This window comes from Triturus cristatus, chromosome 8 (assembly GCF_964204655.1).
Source record: "Triturus cristatus chromosome 8, aTriCri1.1, whole genome shotgun sequence".
Lineage (NCBI taxonomy): Eukaryota > Metazoa > Chordata > Amphibia > Caudata > Salamandridae > Triturus > Triturus cristatus.
This window is the reverse complement of record NC_140591.1, coordinates 87,823,449-87,843,761: the sequence shown is the minus strand read 5'-3', so window position 1 is coordinate 87,843,761 and position 20,313 is coordinate 87,823,449. Positions and strand designations below refer to the sequence as shown.

General features: G+C 42.9%; 1 protein-coding gene across 5 annotated transcripts in view; it reads left to right on the top strand.

The window, feature by feature from the left end:
- Window positions 1-20,313, top strand: part of GRAMD1C (GRAM domain containing 1C) — a 1,366,575-nt gene that overhangs the window by 1,125,933 nt on the left and 220,329 nt on the right. For all 5 annotated transcript variants that reach the window (XM_085621077.1, XM_085621075.1, XM_085621076.1 and 2 more), the window contains one exon: window positions 20,040-20,143. In XM_085621077.1, the coding sequence (XP_085477203.1) occupies window positions 20,040-20,143 (104 nt within the window). The remainder of the gene's footprint in view (window positions 1-20,039; window positions 20,144-20,313) is intronic.

Sequence of the window (20,313 nt, the reverse complement as noted above, 5' to 3'; positions counted from 1 at the left end):
CCTGTTGGTGTGACAGTGTTGTACCAATTTTGTCGTGAGCTTGCCTCCTCTGATCGTACTCAGATGTTCCTGGATTCTGACTTTCACCTTCCTCGTTGTGAGTCCAATGTATTGTAGATTGCATTGGCACGTCAGTCTATAAACTACATTAGCAGTATTGCAATTGCTAAAGTGCTTTAAATACCAGGTTCTTCTTGAGTTGAGGGTTACACTTTGGGTTTTCTTAGTTATTCTACACACCGAACATAATCCACAAGGGTAATGTCCTGGGGGGATGGATGATTCCGTCGGCCTCTGTGCCGCTTCAACACGTGTGTGTACGAGTTTGTCACCTAGGTTGCTAGATCTTTTAAAAGCAAACCTAGGGGGAGGCATGTTGAAATCCTCAGTGGACAACAAGGTCCAATGTTTCCGTATGGACTGACGGATCTGTGTGGCTAAAGGGTCAAACGTCATGACCACAGGAAGGCAGTCATCTCGTATTTTATCATTTTTCTGCAGCAAAACGCTCCGCGGAGTGTTCATTGCTCTTTTTTTCGCCTGTCTGATGATTTTCCGGGGATACTGTCTCATTTCAAGTTTGGCACATAGTTCTTCCGACTGGTCCAAGAATGTTGTAATGGACGAACAGTTCCTGCGGTACCTCAGGAACTGTCCCACGGGTAGGTTATCCCTAAGTGCTCTGGGATGGTACGAATTGTACGACAAAAGGGAATTTTTATCAGTGGGTTTTTGATGCACTTTTGAACATAGTCTCCCCCCTTCTTCGTAGATGTCTAGATCCAGATATACTGCTGTCTGGCGACTATAGTTCCATGTAAACCTAAGGCTGGGGTCCTGATGGTTGAGCCAATTTAGGAACTCTAGTAACCCATCCTCTAGGCCAGCCCAGACGCAGAGCACGTCGTCTATGTACCTCTTCCAGAGGCGGATGTTACTCTGGAAGGGATTAGGCTAATGGTAAATGACGTGCTCCTCGAACTGGCCTACATAAATGCAGGCCAGGCTCGGCGCCATCGTCGCGCCCATAGACGTACCCGTAGTCTGCAAGTACATGTTGTCTTTATAGCAGAAATAGTTGCGTGTTAGGGCAATTTCTATGCATTGCAGTACGAAGGATTGTGGAGCATCATAGAACCACTCTTGTCCCTTCAATGCATGCGCTGCTGCCACCAACGCTGCATCTTGTGGTATACAGGTATAGAGTGACTCTATATCGATGGTTACCACAAGCTCGTTACCTGAGTCAAATTGGAAATCCTCAAGTATGTTGAGGATTTCTGTGGTATCTTTTACGAAAGATTTCTGGTTTACAACTGATTCCCTCAGGAAAAAGTCTGCGAATTGCGAAAGGGGTTCTAACACCGACTGAATCCCCGAAACAATGGGACGACCAGGTGGGGGCGTTGTGGCTTGTGGATTTTGGGTAAAATGTAAAAGGCCGGAGTTCTAGGCTTGTCATTAACCAAGAACTCTGCCTCCTTGGTCGTAATCCACTTTTTCTCCTTAGCCACACCTACCATCCTTTTGATGATTTCCAAAAGTTCCTCCAAAGGGTCCTTTGTAAGTGGACGGTAGTTTTGGCGAACACCCAATAATCTCATCACTTCGGTGTCATAGTCAATGGTGTTCATGACCACTACGGCTCCACTCTTGTCTGCATTTTTAATCGTCAAGTAATGGTTATTCTGGAGACCCTTAACCGCTTCCCAATCAACCCGACTCATATTGTTAAATTTAGGGATTGCACTCTGTTGTTCTAGTCGAGAGATATCTTGCAGTACCTTGTTTTCAAAGACCAATACTTCCGGGCCTACCATTACATTGGACGGGCAGAAGTTGGATGGTTTCTTGAGTGTGGTGTTAAACAAGGATGGAGACTCCTGTAATTTATTGGCGAAGCACTACCCTAGCACTTATAAATTCACCATGTACTCTCTTTGCAGTGCTCTAATCATCCAGTCACTAACCATGTACTTATGGAATGACCCAGGCACTAACAGATGTAGTGCTACAATCCCCTCAGGGCTACCTATGCACTACAGCAATCGCCCTGTCAGTCTTTGACCACTATTGGTGTTATAGTTGTTTGGATTTGTACATGGTAGTGGCTGGGTGACTGGAGAAGTGAACGGGGAGTAACAGTGTGATTGCGGGACCTCATGGGTACTACCTGGGGAATTGAAGGAGCAAATAAGAAGTGTGTAAGTGGTTAGAGGACTATATGGGTAGTGCATAGGGGATTGTAGCAGTGATCAGTTAGTGCCTGGATCATTGCATGAGAACATAGCTACTGACTGAAGTATTAGAATACTGCAAGGAGAGTGCCTTAGTGAATTTATAAGTGCTTGGGTATTGGCAGAGTGTTTGGACTAGTACATAGTAGTGGCTGAGTGACTGGAGGAGTGCACGGGTAGTGACAGGGTGATTGCTGGACTGCATGGGTACTACCAGGGGAATTGAAGGAGCAAATGAGAAGTGTGCAGGTGGTTAGAGGACTGCATGGGTAGTACACAGGGATTGTAGCAGTGCATGTGTTAGTGCCTGGATCACTGCATGACTACATGGGAAGTGACTGGATGATTAGAGTACTGCGAGGAGAGTGCATGGTGAATTTATAAGTGCTTGGGTTTTGGCGCAGTGATTGGATAAGGACATAGGACTGGCTGGGTGATTGGAGGACTGCATAGGTAGTACCAGGGAGATTACTGAACTGCTAGGTAGTCCTCAAGGGATTGCAGCAGTGCGTGTGTTAGTGACTGGGTCATTGTATGAGTACATGGGTAGTGACTGGATGATTAGAGTGCCGCAAGGACAGTGCATGGTGATTTTATAACTGCTTGGGTCTTGGCGGAGTGATTATATAAGTACATAGTGCTGGCTGGGTGATTGTCCCTGAAACCTATGGTTTTTTCAGTGAATTTCAAAGGTTTTTTAAATGCTAATTTCTAACTATAACGTCCCTGAAACCTATGGTTTTTTTCAGTGAATGTCTAAGGTTTTTAAAATGCTAATTTCTAACTATAACGGGCCTGAAACCTATGGTTTTTTTCAGTGAATTTGTAGGGTTTTTTAAATGCTAATTTGTAAATTTAATATTTTTTATATTTTTAAAAAAGATATTTTGTAACTAACATTCTACAATTATTTTCTTTTCTTCATTTTAATTTAATTATGTAATGTCCTATGTCTTTTCAAATATATGTATATTTTTTTTTTCTTCAACAAAAATACTGGAGTCGCGTGCTCATCGTGTACCTATCACGGTGGGTGCGCGAATTCAAACCGCCATATTGTAAAAGTCGAGAAGGAGCTGTGTTTGGTTTGCGACAGGTGCGCGGTGTGTGGCCCCACGTAACGTCATATACGTATGTGATCGCGTCATGTGCGCGATTCGTATGCGATGTGTGCGCGAAGCCGGAATCCGCCTGACGTCATATACGTGCTGCGTCGCACCTGGGGCGCGACTCCCGTTAAAAACAAAGTTTTAAAACTATATGTATATAGCTTTAATGTACATATCAGAACAAGAGATTATCTAAACTATTTATAAAAATAATATATTTTTGTACTTGTATTGTTGTTAAATATATTTTCGCGATGTCTCGTTGGGTGCGCGACTCCCATGTAACTTTGAAAGAAACTATTTCATTGGTTGACAAGGATTTCCATTATAGAACTTAAAGGACCCCACCCTTTTTAGTCATTCTCTCTGCTGCATCAGAGAGACACCTGCTGTGTTTTTAGGAGCAATAGTGAGAGGTTTTTTGGTGTTTCCTTGAAAAACTTCTGCAATGGCTTCTTCTAATCCAGCAATAGACCTTCCATCTGATGATGAAGATTTGGGACCACCTCTAAAAAAAAGACCAGAGTCTATTGTTTGGAAATTCTTTACCATTCCAGAGGTAGAAATAAAAGTAAATGCAAGGAAGTTGAGCTGCACGCTCTGTCCCAGAGTTCTATCAAGAGGCAGCGAGAAGTACTCGTGTGGCACTTCCAGTATGTATAAGCATCTACAAACTATACATCTGAGACAACTTGCAAGAGAACAACTGCAACGAGCTAAAGAGGCGACACCACAAACTGACCTGGGAGATGGTCCCAGTACTTCTGGAGGCTCAACCTCTGCATCTTGCGGTCAAGATATCCATACTGAATTTGCTACGCTCAAACAGCATTGTATAAAATGCAATGCTATTTTATGCTGTGGGGAGCAATCAGTTGACGCTGTATGTTCAGCAGCTAGAAATCATCGCTGGAAAAAAAAAATTCAGTTGGAATGACATTTTAATTCCAAATGTTTAAAGATTTGTCTGTTTGTTTTTTTGTTTTTCAAAAAACACCAAAAAATCTCAAAATTGTTTGAAAAACACCAAAAAAATTAAAAACAAAAAAGAAGAAATAAAACAGTTCTCTTCAGAACTACCTTATTTGGTTAAAAAGAGAAATAATTGCATGCTAACATCTGGGTGATTGGTAGAGTACATGTGTAGAGCATGATTGATTCTAAGAGTCACAAAAAACCACAGTGGTAGGGACAATTTGCGCTGAGAAATGAATTATTAGTACGGTGTATGAATTAGAACCCTTGCTACTAGGTTAACAATACGACGACCACCAACATCGTAATTTAGGCAAGCAAAGTTTACCTCAAACATCAACAAATTTTGAAAACCGAGCAAGAGGGTTCAAAAGTAAAAATCAAGTAATAATGCAAGTGCACATCAAATTAAAAAGTCTCTGATTAAATTCCAGATGTTCATATCTTGTCTTTATTTCTTGACAAAACTTCTTCGTTGCAAGCCCACTGCCAGCCAACACGTGTTTCGCCCTGACTTTAATAGGTCATGGACTTCATCAGGGCTGAAGACAAAGAAATAACTGAATTTCATAAAGTATATATTAAAAGTAACAGTAGAATACGTACAAATATTCTAACATCAAAAAACTAAAATGCAAATTATGCAAATTATTGGGCTGCTCAAACCTGATAGATAAACGTGATGGTAGGAGCAAGAAATATGATGTGTAAGATCACCGAAAAAATAGGGGTTGTAAGTAGTGTGTATAGGAGAGGAGGGGAAACTGCAGAGAGGGAGTGAAGATTGTAAAGAAAGAGACCCTATGAAAATCAGTGTATTTAGAGTTCAAGAGTCTAGTGAAATCGAGAAAATGTTAGTCAACTAAGAAGAGTAAAGGGCTAATAAACTGAACACTTGTGCCCTAGATAAGGGCATGAAAGAAAAAGGATATTATCTTAAGTTGTAGAAAACCTAAGTCATAGTAACCTGCCAGTGAAGATAAGCCATTGACCGGTATAATCTACTATCAATTATTAAAGCTAATATATGGAAATCGAACATATAATACATAGAACTCACCAATACTTGGTGTAATCAGTAACCGTGTCTATTAGGTCCAGGAGCCAAAGGGCTTCGTGCGCATTCTACGAGTAAAAATTAAGTATTGCTAATATTCTATCAAAAATGAACTAAGACAATTAATGCGCCAGTTGCAATAGATATTAAAGAGCGTACCAATTAAGTCTCGGACTGCTTGCTCCAATCCAAAAATTCTCAAATAATTACGATCTGTTGTGTTCAGCTCTAGGTATCAATCATGTGACCTAGGACAAAAGGAAACTAGACTTCACCGAACAATCAGCAGTGATAAACGAAAATTCAAAAATTGCCTTACTCGACAGAAAAAGTTATGAAAAGGACACTAGTTAGAAACACTATCACCTTAAGTCCATAGACAAGCTAGCAAAACTGACATAAGGCCATGTAGCTTAATTGTATATTGTAGGGCCAAAAACGAAAATCAGGAAACCCGTGGAGTAATAAATGAGCGACTTCTCTAAATAATAAATAGTATCAGCAATAAATGTCTGAAATGTACCACCTCCATAAGGCGCTGTTTAACGCTCTGAATTCTTAGAACTGATTCTGTTTGCATAACCATAATCTAATGCTCCAATGCAAATTGACACCTAAAAATTATATATTCTCAGTTATCCCACTAAGCTTAAATCAGCGATTACCTCAAAGTGTTAGATACGGTCCAATATCTTGACCTCTCGTATTATTCTCGGCGTCAGCAATAGGCGCCATATTGATATGGGAATATATAGTCCTTCTCGACGACGGACTATGTAACTAGTAATTAATGCCTCAGATATACGCCATATTGAAGCGGTAACTGAATTTATCGATCGAATAACGTAAACCGTTGTAATAAAGTAAACTAAATGAGGCAAAGCCTGTAAATAGAAGATAAATAAGTGGAAAGCAACTACCATATCCAGGTCTCCACTCCTAACAGCTCATAATTTCCAGGGCGTCTAAGTAGCGCGCCATCTTGGGTCGGGCTCATCACACTATGGTCAAGGCGTCTAAATTACGCACCATCTTACAAGGGCTGAAATGCCACTAGCGTTACAAAAGAGTATTCACTGCTACAATAAATTCCTTTTCAACCTCCAAATAGTAATTCCCCGTAGTTCCCTCCGTTCCTGATACAGAGACATTGCTTGATGAAGCAGAACTCACTGTACTAAGTAGAGATGATCTGCTACTCGTCAATTGTTGATCCTGTCTGACCAAGTTATCGAATTTTTTGGCGAATGTAAATACTCTACCATTACGGTAATCTATTTCATCCCGTTTTAATTTACGAGCTTTCTTTTCTTTAGTTTCCTCTTCAAATTTATTCAAAATGTTTTCCAAAATGGCGCAATTCTTTTTAGCTACTTCAGGCAGGTTAATTTCTGCAATTTCTTTTTCCAAGAGGTCTGCTTCTTCTGCAGCCTTTTGGACTTTTCTTTCCGCATTTTCTATGAGAATATTCATAAGACGCAGTTTTACTGGATGATTGTAATATCTCGTTCAAATGACCTCTCAGCAATATATATAGGCTGGTTATACTAGATAGTGCTGTCAAAACGATGAGGTAGTGTATACGATTCAATATGTTGTACATTACTGTATGCCTTCTCTCACAGAAATCTTTTTTTTTTGGTGGGGTCACTTTTGGTTTTCTGTAACTTATTCCTTCTTCTCCCCTTTTTTTTTTCTTTCCTGTAGAGTTAAAATACTGATTTTCAATGAGAATTAGAGGTTTTACATACACTTATAAATTAGTGTGTCTATTTACTTGATTTACCTCTGTTAAAAACTGAATCTAATAGATACGCGTGATTACTATTTGCATTTTAGTTTTTTGATGTTAGAATATTTGTACGTATTCTACTGTTACTTTTAATATATACTTTATGAAATTCAGTTATTTCTTTGTCTTCAGCCCTGATGAAGTCCATGACCTATTAAAGTCAGGACGAAACACGTGTTGGCTGGCAGTGGGCTTGCAACGAAGAAGTTTTGTCAAGAAATAAAGACAAGATATGAACATCTGGAATTTAATCAGAGACTTTTTAATTTGATGTGCACTTGCATTATTACTTGATTTTTACTTTTGAACCCTCTTGCTCGGTTTTCAAAATTTGTTGATTCTAAGAGTGCATGGGTAGTGACAGGGAGATGGCTGGACTCCATCAGTAATGCACAGGTTATTGTAGGTCTACATGTGTTAGTATCTGTGTTATTATAGCAGTACATGGGTACTGACTGGATGATTACACTACTGCAAGGAAAGTGCATGGTGATTTTATAAGTGCTTGGGTTTTGGCAGAGTGAGTGGATAAGGTCATGGGACTGGCTGAGTATCTGGGGGAGTGCATTGGTAGTAACAGGGAGATTAGTAAACCATATAGGTAGCAGGCAAAGGAATGTAGAAGTGCATGAATAAGTGCTTGGATAATTGCATGAGTACGTCGGTACTGACTGGATGATTAGAGTACTGCAATGTGACTGCATGATGAATTTATAAATGCTTGGGTATTGGCGGAGTGATTGGATTAGTACATGGTACTGGCTGAGTGATTGGAGGAGTGCACGGGGAGTCACAGTGTGATTTCTGGACTGCATGGGTACTATCTGGGTAATTGGAGGACTGAATAAGTAGTGTGTAGGTGGCTAGAGGAATGCATAGATAGTGCACATTTGATTGTAGCACTGCATGTCTTAGTGCCTGGGTCATTGCATGAGTACATGAGTACTGACTGGATGATTAGAGTACTACAATGTGAGTGCATGGATAGTGACTGGATACTTACTGTGCTGCAAGTTGACAACATGGTGCTTGGGTTTTGGGGTAGTGATTAGATAAGGACATGGTACTGGCTGGATAATTGGAGGAGTGGACGGAGACTGACAGTGTGATTGCTGGACTGCATGGGTACTACTTGGGTAGTTGGAGGAGTAAATCAGTAGTGTGGAGGTGGTTAGGGGACTATATATATATATATATATATATATATATATATATATATATATATATATATATATATATATATATATATATATATATATATATATATATATATATATATATATATATATATATATAGTCCCCTAACCACCTCCACACTACTGATTTACTCCTCCAACTACCCAAGTAGTATATAATACACACACACTTATTTTATCGTGCGCATTACACACTCCGCGGCGCCACAGATTGGGCAGTGAATTGGTGATATTTTTGTGTGTGTTTTTGTATACACTGCATTGCGTGTGCGCACGCATTCCTGACACGTTGCTGAGCATAAACACCCAACAGTAGGATAAATTAACGGGAGAACGTGTGGTGGAAAATGCAGCCGTCATCACTTTGTTGCCGTTTAGCCAAAACTGGCTTGCCTGATTTGTGCATCAGTGGTCAGTGTAGAACCACGTCTTTTGCGCTCAAGAGTGTGTAAAGAGTCGAACCCCAAGCACTGCCCGCCCCTCTGTGCTCTCTTCTTGCCCGTGAGGTGCTGGTCATCGGCCGACCGAGTGTGACTCACGAGTGTCATTACACGGTCTGCTGATGCAGATGGTCTGTGCATTTATACCTATAAACTATACATTTATTTTTGCCATAACATACAGCGTGAATCGCCTCTTAGCACAATTGCCATCAGATATCTATAGCGTGAATAGCATGTAAATATCGCTTAATCTTTAGTATGTTGTGTATAAAGATATCTATGGAACGAATATATCAATTATTTTGTTCAGTGCACACACATGCACACTAAAAGCACATGAGGGCGTCGCATTTCAAATGTGACTAGGAAAGATTTGTCTAAATATGTAGACACTTGCATGTTTTGCTTCACAAACACGGCGCACACATGGCGCGAGCTAAGGCACTCTGTGTGATCTTGGACATAATCACTGCCCTGGTTTCTGCCAGCTCAGGTCATGTGAAGCTCGTGTTCTGCATAGTTTACGTTTTCACCCCTTCCCTTTGAGTCAATCGGGGAAAACCGTGTGCGTTAAAAGTCCAAGCCAACCTGAATTCTGCGGGTCAGGGGCCATCTCATTAAAAGCACTCCAGCAATAAACTGCAATGCAGACATTGAAGAGCAGTATTTTTCAATTAGAGCTGACGAATTCAATCAAAATTCCATAGATTAGGAAGAAATGAGGCGTGGGTCATTTACAGGGGATTTAATTGCACAGCCATTACACAAATAGTATATGTGCCAGTCTCCGAGAATTCATTATCTCCGACATCAATACAGCCACAGCGGCCTCAGCTCTGCAGCACTCCGAGCCCTTACCCACCCTGCACCTCTCGGGCTCTGCAGCACACCGAGCCCTCACCCCCCCCTGCTCCTCTCGGGCTCTGCAGCACATGGCGAGCCCTCACCCCCCCTGCACCACTCCGGAGCCGCAGCACTCTGAGCCCTCACCCACCCTGCCCCTCTCCGGAACTGCAGCACTCCGAGCCCTCACCCTCCCAGCACCTCTCTGGCTCCGCAGCACACCCAGCCCTCACCCCTCAGCCCCTCTCCTGCGCTGTTTCATTCCGAACCCTCACCCACCCAACACCTCTCTCGCGCCGCAGCACTCTGAGCCCTCACCCTCCCAGCACCTATCCGGAGCTGCAGCACTCCGAGCCCTCAGCCACTCTCTGCAGCACTCCGAGCCCTCACCCACCCAGCACATCGCTGGCATTCTCTACCTCTGCAGCACTCCGAGCCCTCACCCACCCTGCACCTCTCCGGAACTGCAGCACTCCGAGCCCTCACCCTCCCAGCACCTCTCTGGCTCCGCAGCACACCGAGCCCTCACCCCTCAGCCCCTCTCCTGCGCTGTAGCACTCCGAGCCCTCACCCACCCAACACCTCTCTCGCGCCGCAGCACTCTGAGCCCTCACCCTCCCAGCACCTATCCGGAGCTGCAGCACTCTGAGCCCTCACCCACCCAGCACATTGCTGGCATTCTCTACCTCTGCAGCACTCCGAGCCCTCACCCACCCAGCACCTCTCTGACTTAGAAGCACTCCGAGCCCTCACCCACCCAGCACCTCTCTGGCTTAGAAGCACTCCGAGCCCTCACTCACCCAGCACACCCCTCTGGCTCCGCAGCACTCCAAGCCTTCTCCCACCTGCACCTCTCTGGCGCTGTAGCACTCCGAGCCCTCACCCACGCAGCACCTCCCTTGCTTCGCAGCACTCCGAGCCCTCACCCACCCAGCACCTATCCGGCGCTGTAGCACTCCAAGCACTCACCCACCCACCCAGCACCTCCCTGGCTTTGCAGCACTCCGAGCCCTCACCCACCCAGCACCTCTCTAGCTCTGCAGCACTCCGAGCCCTCACCCACCCAGCACCTCTCTGGCTCAGCAGCACTCCGAGCCCTCACCCACCCAGCACCTCTCTGGCTCAGCAGCACTCCGAGCCCTCGCCCAGGGGTGGCACTGGTCTGAAGCCATGGCACCCCTAGCTCTCACCCTGGCTGTCATCTCTCTACTGCTGGAGCAACCAGACCCAAAACCGACCTCTCAACATCTCTAGTGCTGCAGATCTCCTGATCAACACCCACCCCGGCCAGCACCTCTCGCACTGCTGCATCCTGAACTCTCAACCAGGCCAGCACTTATCTAGCGCTGCAGCCCCCCTCGAAATCCTCTTGTGCGGCACCTCTCTGGCACTGCAGCACCCTGAACGTTCACCCAAGCCAGCACCTCCCTATATCACTTTAGCAACCCTAATTATCACCTTATCTGGTTCCTCTCTAGCGCTGCAGAACTCCAAACCCTCACCCAGGTCGGCACATCTCAGGCACTGCAGCACCCAAAACCCTCACCTGAGCTTGCACTGCCCTGCAGCCGCAGCATTCTGAGGTCCCACCTAATCCAGCACAGCAGAACCTCCATAGCGTTGCAGCAGCCATGGCCACCATCAAGGATCGCACCTCTGTGGCACTGCAATATCCTGAGCTCTCGCCATCTAGCACCCCTCTAGTTTGAACTTCTATTCAAACTTTTAATTTTTTCTGACCTTGTGTGATGCTTTTTATGACTTTCAGTTAAAAACGTTTCTTCTGCTGTCTTGTGGTGGTTGTCTGGGTTTTTATTCAGATGTGTATGTTTATTGGATTTGTTTCCACTTTAATATCTTTTTCTGCCAAAATATTTCCTGAGCATACCATTGTACGATGCTTTTAAACATTTTGGAGAGTGGATTATGTTTAATAAGTCTATATAATTGTTACATCAAAATAAACAAGCTTTTGCAATGCAATAGGTCTCGCAATATTAAAGTTTGAGCTATTGGTGTTGCATTATTTAGCAATGGCAATAGCTCAAACTTTAATAATGCGAGACCTATTGCATTGCAAATGCTTGTTTATTTCTGGTGTTTTACAGCAATTTTTTTTTTTGTAAATCTTTTTATTGTTTTCAGACAACAAAACATAAACAGGTCACACATGACAAGTTTCTTTCATGCAGTGCATCTAGGGTGGCGCAGCACCGGAAGCTTATGAAGACAGCCCAGAGACCAAGCTAGTAGCCCAAGCCGGCCTACAACCTATGTTACGTCCACATTGTCCAGGCCGGATATGCGGGCCCTAGGCGGCTCAACTATATATCCTCGGTAGGCGTTCCAAAGCGACCACACCTCCTCCCATTTCCTGGGACACCCTCGTGCCAGATATACCGTCTTTTCCTGTAGCATACACCAGTCCATATCGTTCTGCCAGTCCCTCAATTTCGGCGTGGTCGATGCCCCCCATAGACGGGCTATATTCCTTTTGGCAACCATTTGTCCCAGTGTGACCCATAGTCTCCCCCGGTGGGACAAGTCCGTGGGTTCCCAGATGTTCAGCAAACATCTCTTAGCCTCCGTGCGTATCTCAGTTTCCCACACCTCCTCCATACAGGACACCACCCCCCTCCAATACCGCTGCACCCCTGGGCAGTCCCATAAAATATGAAAGAAAGACCCTCTCTCTCCACACCCCCGACGGCACAGTCCCTCCCCTCCCCTCCCCTACCCATCGCCTGGAGCCTAGTGCAGGAAACATACACTCTATGCAAAATTTTTAGCTGCACCAGTCGGAGTCTAGCTGATATTGCTACTTCCCTAGGAGACCCCAGGGCGATAATCCACTCCTCATCGTCAATCTCCAGCCCGTCTGCCACCCATTTCGCTTTCAGGGAGTCTAGAGGGTCAGGGGGGTTGTTAATCAGTTTTTTGTATGTAAGGGAGATGGCATGTTCCGGCATAGGGCCGTCCAACAGTCTATCCTCAAGCGGGGAGGCCTGCGGAAGTCGAGTCCCCGGTGGGATGTTAGCTCGAAGGGAGTGGCGAACCTGCAGGTAGCGGAAATATTCTGTACGCGCCATGTCATAGGTGTCCTGGATTTTACAGCAATTTTAAGATCCCCTAAGAGTTTCTCGTTACACAAATAGGTGTAATTGTTGATAATTATATGTTTCCCTGGTCTTCATGGCTTGATTTTGCTTGCGATAAAGTGTCACTCATAGTCGTTGAAATGTCACTTAAATTATGAAAATGTCACACATAGCAATCTGAAACCTTGGCAGCTATGAACTGAAAGGCTTATTTTTTCTAGTAAAGGAGTCATGTCATCAATTGTGTTTTTTAATTTAACATATTTATTGCATGGATACTGTTACCACATATATGTGGCAGTCTGTGTCTATTTCTTTTCGTTTTATTTTTGTGGCATGAACATGTAATAAAGCATGTAAACAAAGAAAGGAACCCTTGCACCAGACTGCTTACGGCAGACTTTTTTTTTTATAGCTTTGCCAGTGTTTGTTGTATACTGTAAAGTAATCGCTGTTTTCTTTTTTGCCCCTGCTTGTTGTTGAGTGCTCCATAGGCCCCAGCACGGTTCATGTTTTATAAAATGTTAAACAAATGAACAACTATAGAGAAACGGGGAGCACCCCAAGTGGAGAACTATATCTTGCTTTGGAATGGTGAAAATCTTCGCACTGCTTTTTATAGAGAGAAGGAAAGCCCAGGCAGCAGCAGATATCTGGTCATGTGGTAGCAAAATGGCTGGCATTCCTACATCAGTAAGAACAGATATGTAGCTATCGACTTTAAATGTGTTTTTCTGTTCACTTAATGAGAAATTGGAGCAAACAGATGTTACCCTAGTTATGGTAGCATATAAGCACTTACAAAATGAGCCACAGCTGTTTTCTCTGTTCCTTGTTAAAGGCACAAAAAACTGATACACATTTGTCACAATGCACAATGAGCACCATTTTTAAACTACAGATTTCAATGTCTCTTGACGTGTGACATTTTGTGCAAGGCAAAACGCAATATGTGGCAGGAAAGATGGCACCTAGTAGAAAAGAGTGCACAAAGATCGTGAAATTGTGATTTTTATATCCTCGAAGACTGGGTGTGCAGTCAATTGGAGAAAAGTGTTCACATTGTTGGAAAGTAAAATTAATAAAATAAATCAGAACTCTTTCATTAACTGGATAAACCACCCGTCAAGCAAAAAATGTCACAACCTGAAAACACGAGTGACTTAGATCCATTGGCAAAAAAACACAACCAGAAATAGTCAATTGAAAATAAACATCACCCTTTTGGCTGTTGTTTCCATAAGAGTTAAATTATCAATTCCTACATCAACATCACACCTATAAATCAAAGCCTAATTCTATTTTTATCCATTGTACCCCCTAAACAATGGCTCCTAACAAACAATTGCAGTGCAATAGGTCTCGCATTTACGTGAGTTTAAGCTATTGGCATTGTAATAAACAATGCCTTTTATTTATGTTTTAAAAAACAAAAATAATAGGCATTGTCATTTACAATGCCAATAGCTTAAACTCTCGTAAATGCTAGACCTAATGCATTGCAAATGCTTGTTTTTCCTGCAAGGGCTGATTCTCTCGGACGTGTAAGGTTGACTTTTATTTTTATGTTCTGTGACAGTGATCATGGATTCTATTAAGAGCTAAGCTCTTGTTTTGCTATTCATACATACATTTGGTCGGTTGTTAGTTATGACGGGCTAGTTCTCTTTGAGAACTTTTGTAGGATTAATTTACAGATCCTCCTCCAGTGGGGTATAGCTATGCTTTTTAATTCAAAAGCTAAGGAATCTGCGGTTGGATGTCTATCAGATGTAAAAGTTACTTAGCTTTGGTAACATAATAGCTGGTAGAGACAGTCTAGCTGTAGATTCATTTACTCCCTGCCTATCCTCCCCACTCTGCGAATTACCTTGGACGTACGAGTTATACCCTTCTTCAGTACTGGTTTTATATATACCGGTGATCACTATCCCAGCTTATGTTGGGACTCAACAGACCACATAGCCTGGCCACATAGGTTTTGTTTAGATGGGGCCATACCATCCATTTTCTAGTGTGGATGGTCGTTGAGGTGGGGGGTGTTTTCTCTTTCACACTGGATTGCTCACCAGTGGCAAGTATTGGTTTAAATGATTCTTTCTTTGAAAGTCTTTGTTTGGTATCATCATAACCTGTATTGACACCATCAATATGTCACGTAATGGTGTGATTCAACTACCAGGTTTAGTTTGCCATGTATTACCATTGATGAATGGTCTATAGAGTGTAAGGTTTACTTCCTTTACAGGATGGTTATTCACCAGGGTGCAGGGTTTCATGTAGCCCTGTGCTTTGTTGATTCTTTTGGGGTTTTTCTTTAAACTCCATGTCTGGTACTAACATACCATCTGTTGTTTCTTCTTTATTAAAGTTTCAAAGATATTTTAATTTTTTGGCACACAGTTTCCGCAACCAGTTTCTATAGTGGCTCTACGTTCTGGCTCGAAAGGTTTCACAGAAGAAACTGACATAGGGGACTTGTATGGCTCTACTGACGTCATGGTCGAAGTTGACGTCCTCGCGGAGCCGTACAACACCCTCCCCCGGTGCGCAGAGGTACTGCTGAAAGATTTCCGGATCCAGAATGGCGCCTGAGGAGAATTTAAAAGTTAATGAATCATCAGCTAAACTATGTCTGTACCAGAGATTACGTTACCGAAGGTAAATAACTTTTACATTGAGCTCCCAGTTTTCTTTCCTTAGAAGCCAGACTCTGTAGCAGAAAGAGCGCTACACACACTCCGTGTTAAAAGAGCTGTATTGTATTACATTGAGAGAAAAAAACCTTTTCATAAAACTCAACAACTTTTAGCAGCATTTTCAAACCCTCAAGAAGGCTCTCCAATCTCTAAAGCAGGATTTGGAAAGTAGATAGTGGAATGTATACAAACTTGCTAGCCAAGGCCAAACGTGTGATACCTGCAGCTCCAAGAGCTCATTCCACCCGTAAGAAAGGAGTCTCTATGACTTTCCTGGGAAACATTCCACTAGTGGATATCTGTAAAGCAGCAACATTGAATAACCCAGAGAAATATTGTGTTGATGTCATAGTTAACCAACTGGCTAAAGTGGGTCAAGCAGTATTACAACCACTTTTTCTAGCATCTAGATATGCCAGTAGCTAGCCACCACATTTAGGGAGCACTGTTTTACATTCGAAGCATAGCATATGCATCTATTGTCAACACATGCTATGACTGGAATATGTTATTTACTCTGCATGCATCTATTCGTTTCGTGTAGTGCCATAGATTCATATGCACCCCCCCTCCTCTGCCGGAAGCTACTGGCTGACATGCAGTATTATTCTTAACATTTCTTTTTCTCAAAATATCCTAAGCTCTCCCGATGAGCCAAAAAACAGTCTAACAAAGGAGCTTGTGACCATGCGCAATAGAGACTATAGGAGTCACTATACCTCATGACTCGAAAGACTTCTTAGAAGAAAAAAGAGTTGCAAACATCTGAGCCCAACACTAGATGGCAGGAGTATTCTAAAAATATGAATCTACAGCACTGAACACTACGAATAGATGCTTAAAGGATACGTAACATATTCCTTGTCCAACGTCATAACTTTTTGCACATCATCTCCACCCACAAACTTCTGGGCCCAGTTGGCTGGGGGTGAGTCTCTGAAAGGTTTCAGCGCTCCGTCGATCATCTCCTTGTGTTTGCTTTGTTCACCCTAAGTTGGCAGGGTATGCCTAGACGTGGGTCCCTTGCTCACTTTGCCGCTAGATTTAAGCTTTCCTGGCTGATGAGGGGTGTTAGCCCGAAACCGGTCCCAGGATTCTTGTTTCTGGTCCAGGAAATACTTGGCTTGGCAGTTCGGGCTGCACTGTTCCCATGAGGCACAGGGTCGAGACTGATTTGCATATAGCTGGGTCTGAACTGGGGTGGCGAAGTGAGCTAAAGAACAATGATGGATTCAACCCAGATCTGTTACTGGGGGTGAGTGTCTGAAAAGTTTCAGCGCTCCGTCAATCATCTTTTTGTGTTTGCTAAATTCTATGCAATCACAGAGTATTGCTCTGATAGGCTTTCATGAGGGATCCATGGAGTTTGGGCACCCCATATTTCTATCCCAGCATTCACAGATTTTGCAGCTTTTAGAACAGTTTCTAGACCTGCCACAAAGTGGCAAGCTGTCAATTGATAGGCCGTAGGAGAGAGCATTGGACTAGAAGGAACTAAGGACCAGATGTACTTAGTGCTCTGGCCACAATTTGTGACTTATCTTTTTCCGACCTAAAACTTGTTTTGTGAACCTAAGAAGGTACTAATAGGTCGGCTTACCAAATAAAGAATCTGAATGGGTCCCAGTCCGACCTACCTTATTAATATTAATTCGATTGTTCACAAAGTCAAACTCACTCCAGGAAAAGTTCAGAATTCTGCCATTACACCAAATATATCCCCAGCTACAGCAAGGAGACTGTATGTGTGCTATAGACCTACAAGATGACTATTTCCACATACCAGTTGTACAGAACCATCTAAACATTCTATGATTTGATGTAGGCTCCAAACATCTTAACTTCACAGTTTTTCCATTTGGGCTAAAATAGTCTCCCATGACATTTCCGAAATGCATGGCAAGACCACGCTTCCAGATTTTACCAACCGGGGTCAATGGGGAATGCCCTTTTGATTGACTGGTCAAGGACATTTGTCTACGCTTTTCCACTGGGCCCTCTTATTCTGGCAGTCTTGATCAGACTGTACAAATCCAAAACCAGAAGGATACTAATGGCGCCAGAATGGCCTTGTTAATGGTGGTTCACAGACTTTCTTGATCTCTCTGAGCGCCTGCACAAGAGGTTGCCGTGCAGGCAGGATCTCCTTTACAACTTGGGAGGACAGATTCTCCATCCCAGTCTTCCATCCCTGATTGACTGCTTGGCTTCTGAATTCTTACAGTATGGCCATCTAATGCAATGGGTAACAAAAGCCCCCGCAGCCCCTGCAACGCAGGAGGCCTGAGCTCCTGGGGGGGCCCCTCTCAGCACAGTACCCTGGCGTGACCGCTCCTGACTGAGTCTGGAAAGGGGAGGGGGGTTTGATGTGGTTTGCGGGAAGGGGGGTGGTCCCTCAAGTTTCATTATGCTAGTGATTTGAAGCTACCACAAGACTGTAGGGACATTTTGAGTTCAAGCATCCTTCCACAAGAAAATCCTATGGTTCAAAATGGAAGTGATTTTGTATTTGGTGTATTCAAAACAATGCTGATCCATTTAGTTGTCATGTTGAAGTAGTACCTCATCTGCTTCATCTAGCTAAGTCTAATTTATAGTACCCCTCTATTAAGGTACACCTCATAGCCATAACCGCCTACAGAACATCGCCCTCACAAATCAATTTTTTTAAAATTCTTCTACTTCAGGATTTCCTAGAGGGTATTAAAAAGGTTTTCTTTCCAGTTAGAACTCCCTTCCCCATGGTAGCCTAGCAGTGTTTTATTTAAATTAATGGGGCCTCCTTTTTAGCCTATTCACGTTGTGTCTTTACAACACCTTACATTGAAAACAGCTTTCCTAGTCCCAATTACTTCAGCGCGCAGAGTAAGCAAATCCAAGCCCTGTATGCAAACAAACTATATATAGTTTTTCACAAAAATAGAGTTGTAAAGAGAGCTTATCCTAATTTTCTTCCTGAAGTAGTCTCTGATTTACACATTAATCAAATAATTTCTCTGTCCACTTTCTTTTCAACTCCAACAACTCAGGCAGAGAAATCTCTACACTCCCATGATGTATCAAGGGTATTGAAGTTCTATTTGGACAAATCTAGAGACATAAGAAAATCAGAGAGGCTTTTCATAAATAATGAACCAATAAGAATATATATGGTTTCTACAAAACAGTTGATATCAAGATAGATAGTATCCTATATTGTTTTTGCTTGTCAGTTGGTGAAGAAACCCTTACCTGGAAGGTCAAAGGTTCAATCTACTCGAGGCACAGCGGCCACTATATCCCTTCATAGGGTGTCCCTATTGCCGATATTAAGCTGCAACCCGAAGGTCTATTCATTCTTTTGCTAGCCTTTTTCTAGATTCAGACTCAAGGGAAGATACTCAAGTAGGGCAGGCATTATTGAGGAATCTTTTTGGGTAATTTGGGGGATTGTATCCATTTCTTGTCTGCTCTCTGAGGGATTGCCTTGCTGTTCTATTCAGAGCTTATGACTATTATTTAGGATCCCCTGGAAGAGAAGGCTAGTTACCTGTAATCCTAGTTCTCTTCCAGAGGTATCCTCATCAAAGTAAAAATCAACCCCTGCCTCTCAAGATGTGAAATACTACAGCCCTCATTACATTTTACACAGGTTCCTATGTTATCCCCTAAAAATTAACTGACCTAACTGTCACCTGTGTGATATGATGGTATAATGAGGGTACTTTGAGGTTCTTAGAGGCACAGTGTCAGTTGCATTAGTGGAATGTATTACTTGCAGCCTTTTGGCTAATTTTGTCCTTCAGTTCTTTTTACTTTTAAAGAAAGTTTGTCAAAGGTTTGGTTTGTTCACCTATTCTCTCAGGTGGCTTATATAAAAAAATGCTTTCTTTTTAAAAATTAAAATAAAATTTGGACTTCCTAGCCTGTTTATAGGCTGCAGTTGATGTGAGTGTAAATATTTTTTTAGATTGATGTATGTATACACACATGTATTTTATAGGTGCTGCAGGGTCCCCATGCATGAGTGGGACTATTCACTGCGTATGACTTTGTTGAGGATACCCCTAAAAGAGAACTAAGGTTACAGGTAAGTAACTTTTCCTGCCTTGGTAGGATGCGGCAAAGTGAAGAAAGTCTGAAGGGTTTACACTTGGCCATATGATAGGCGGAAACGACCTTGGGTAAGAAGTAGCAGTCACCATGTTGGAAAAGCAAATCAAAACAAAATGGTCGCCATGCATCACGATGCATGTGCACAAAAGCATCATGTATCATGCAAAATCGTCATGATACATTTGTGTATGTGCATTTTGACGTGTGTGGGATCCGACAGCCATCTTCAATGTATTTTCTTTGCTAGAAAACCGATGCAAGGCCGCCAGTCATGCATGTGCATGCGTGATAACAAAAACAAAATATCTAGTAAATCTAATAGCTCTGTCTTTTTTTAGCATTGCTTGGGTTTTTTGGGGGGAGGGAGGCTACAACATCATGAATGTGCCCTAAAATTGGATAGTATTTCAATAGTTTAGCTGGTTTAGCTGCATGACATTGAAATCAAATCTCATTTAGGCTAATTTGGATTGCTGCTTTGATCCTCTACTCCAGGGTTTCCTCAGATGTCAAGTACAGGAAGCAGCCCTGGGGACTGATTCGGGCTCTGATCGAGAAGAATTCTGTGAGCGGGCTGGAGGACTACTTCAGGCAGTTAGGTGAGCATTTCATGTGTTGTTACTTGTAAAGTCTTGACTTTCCTCTCATGTAATCTGTGCGAGACAGAAGCTGGACATAAGCTTTTACTCTGCAGTCTTTCACCCACCCTATAGCTAACATCTAAGTTAGAGCTTATTTTAGGCTCGATTTGGAGCAGTATCGAGGTCGA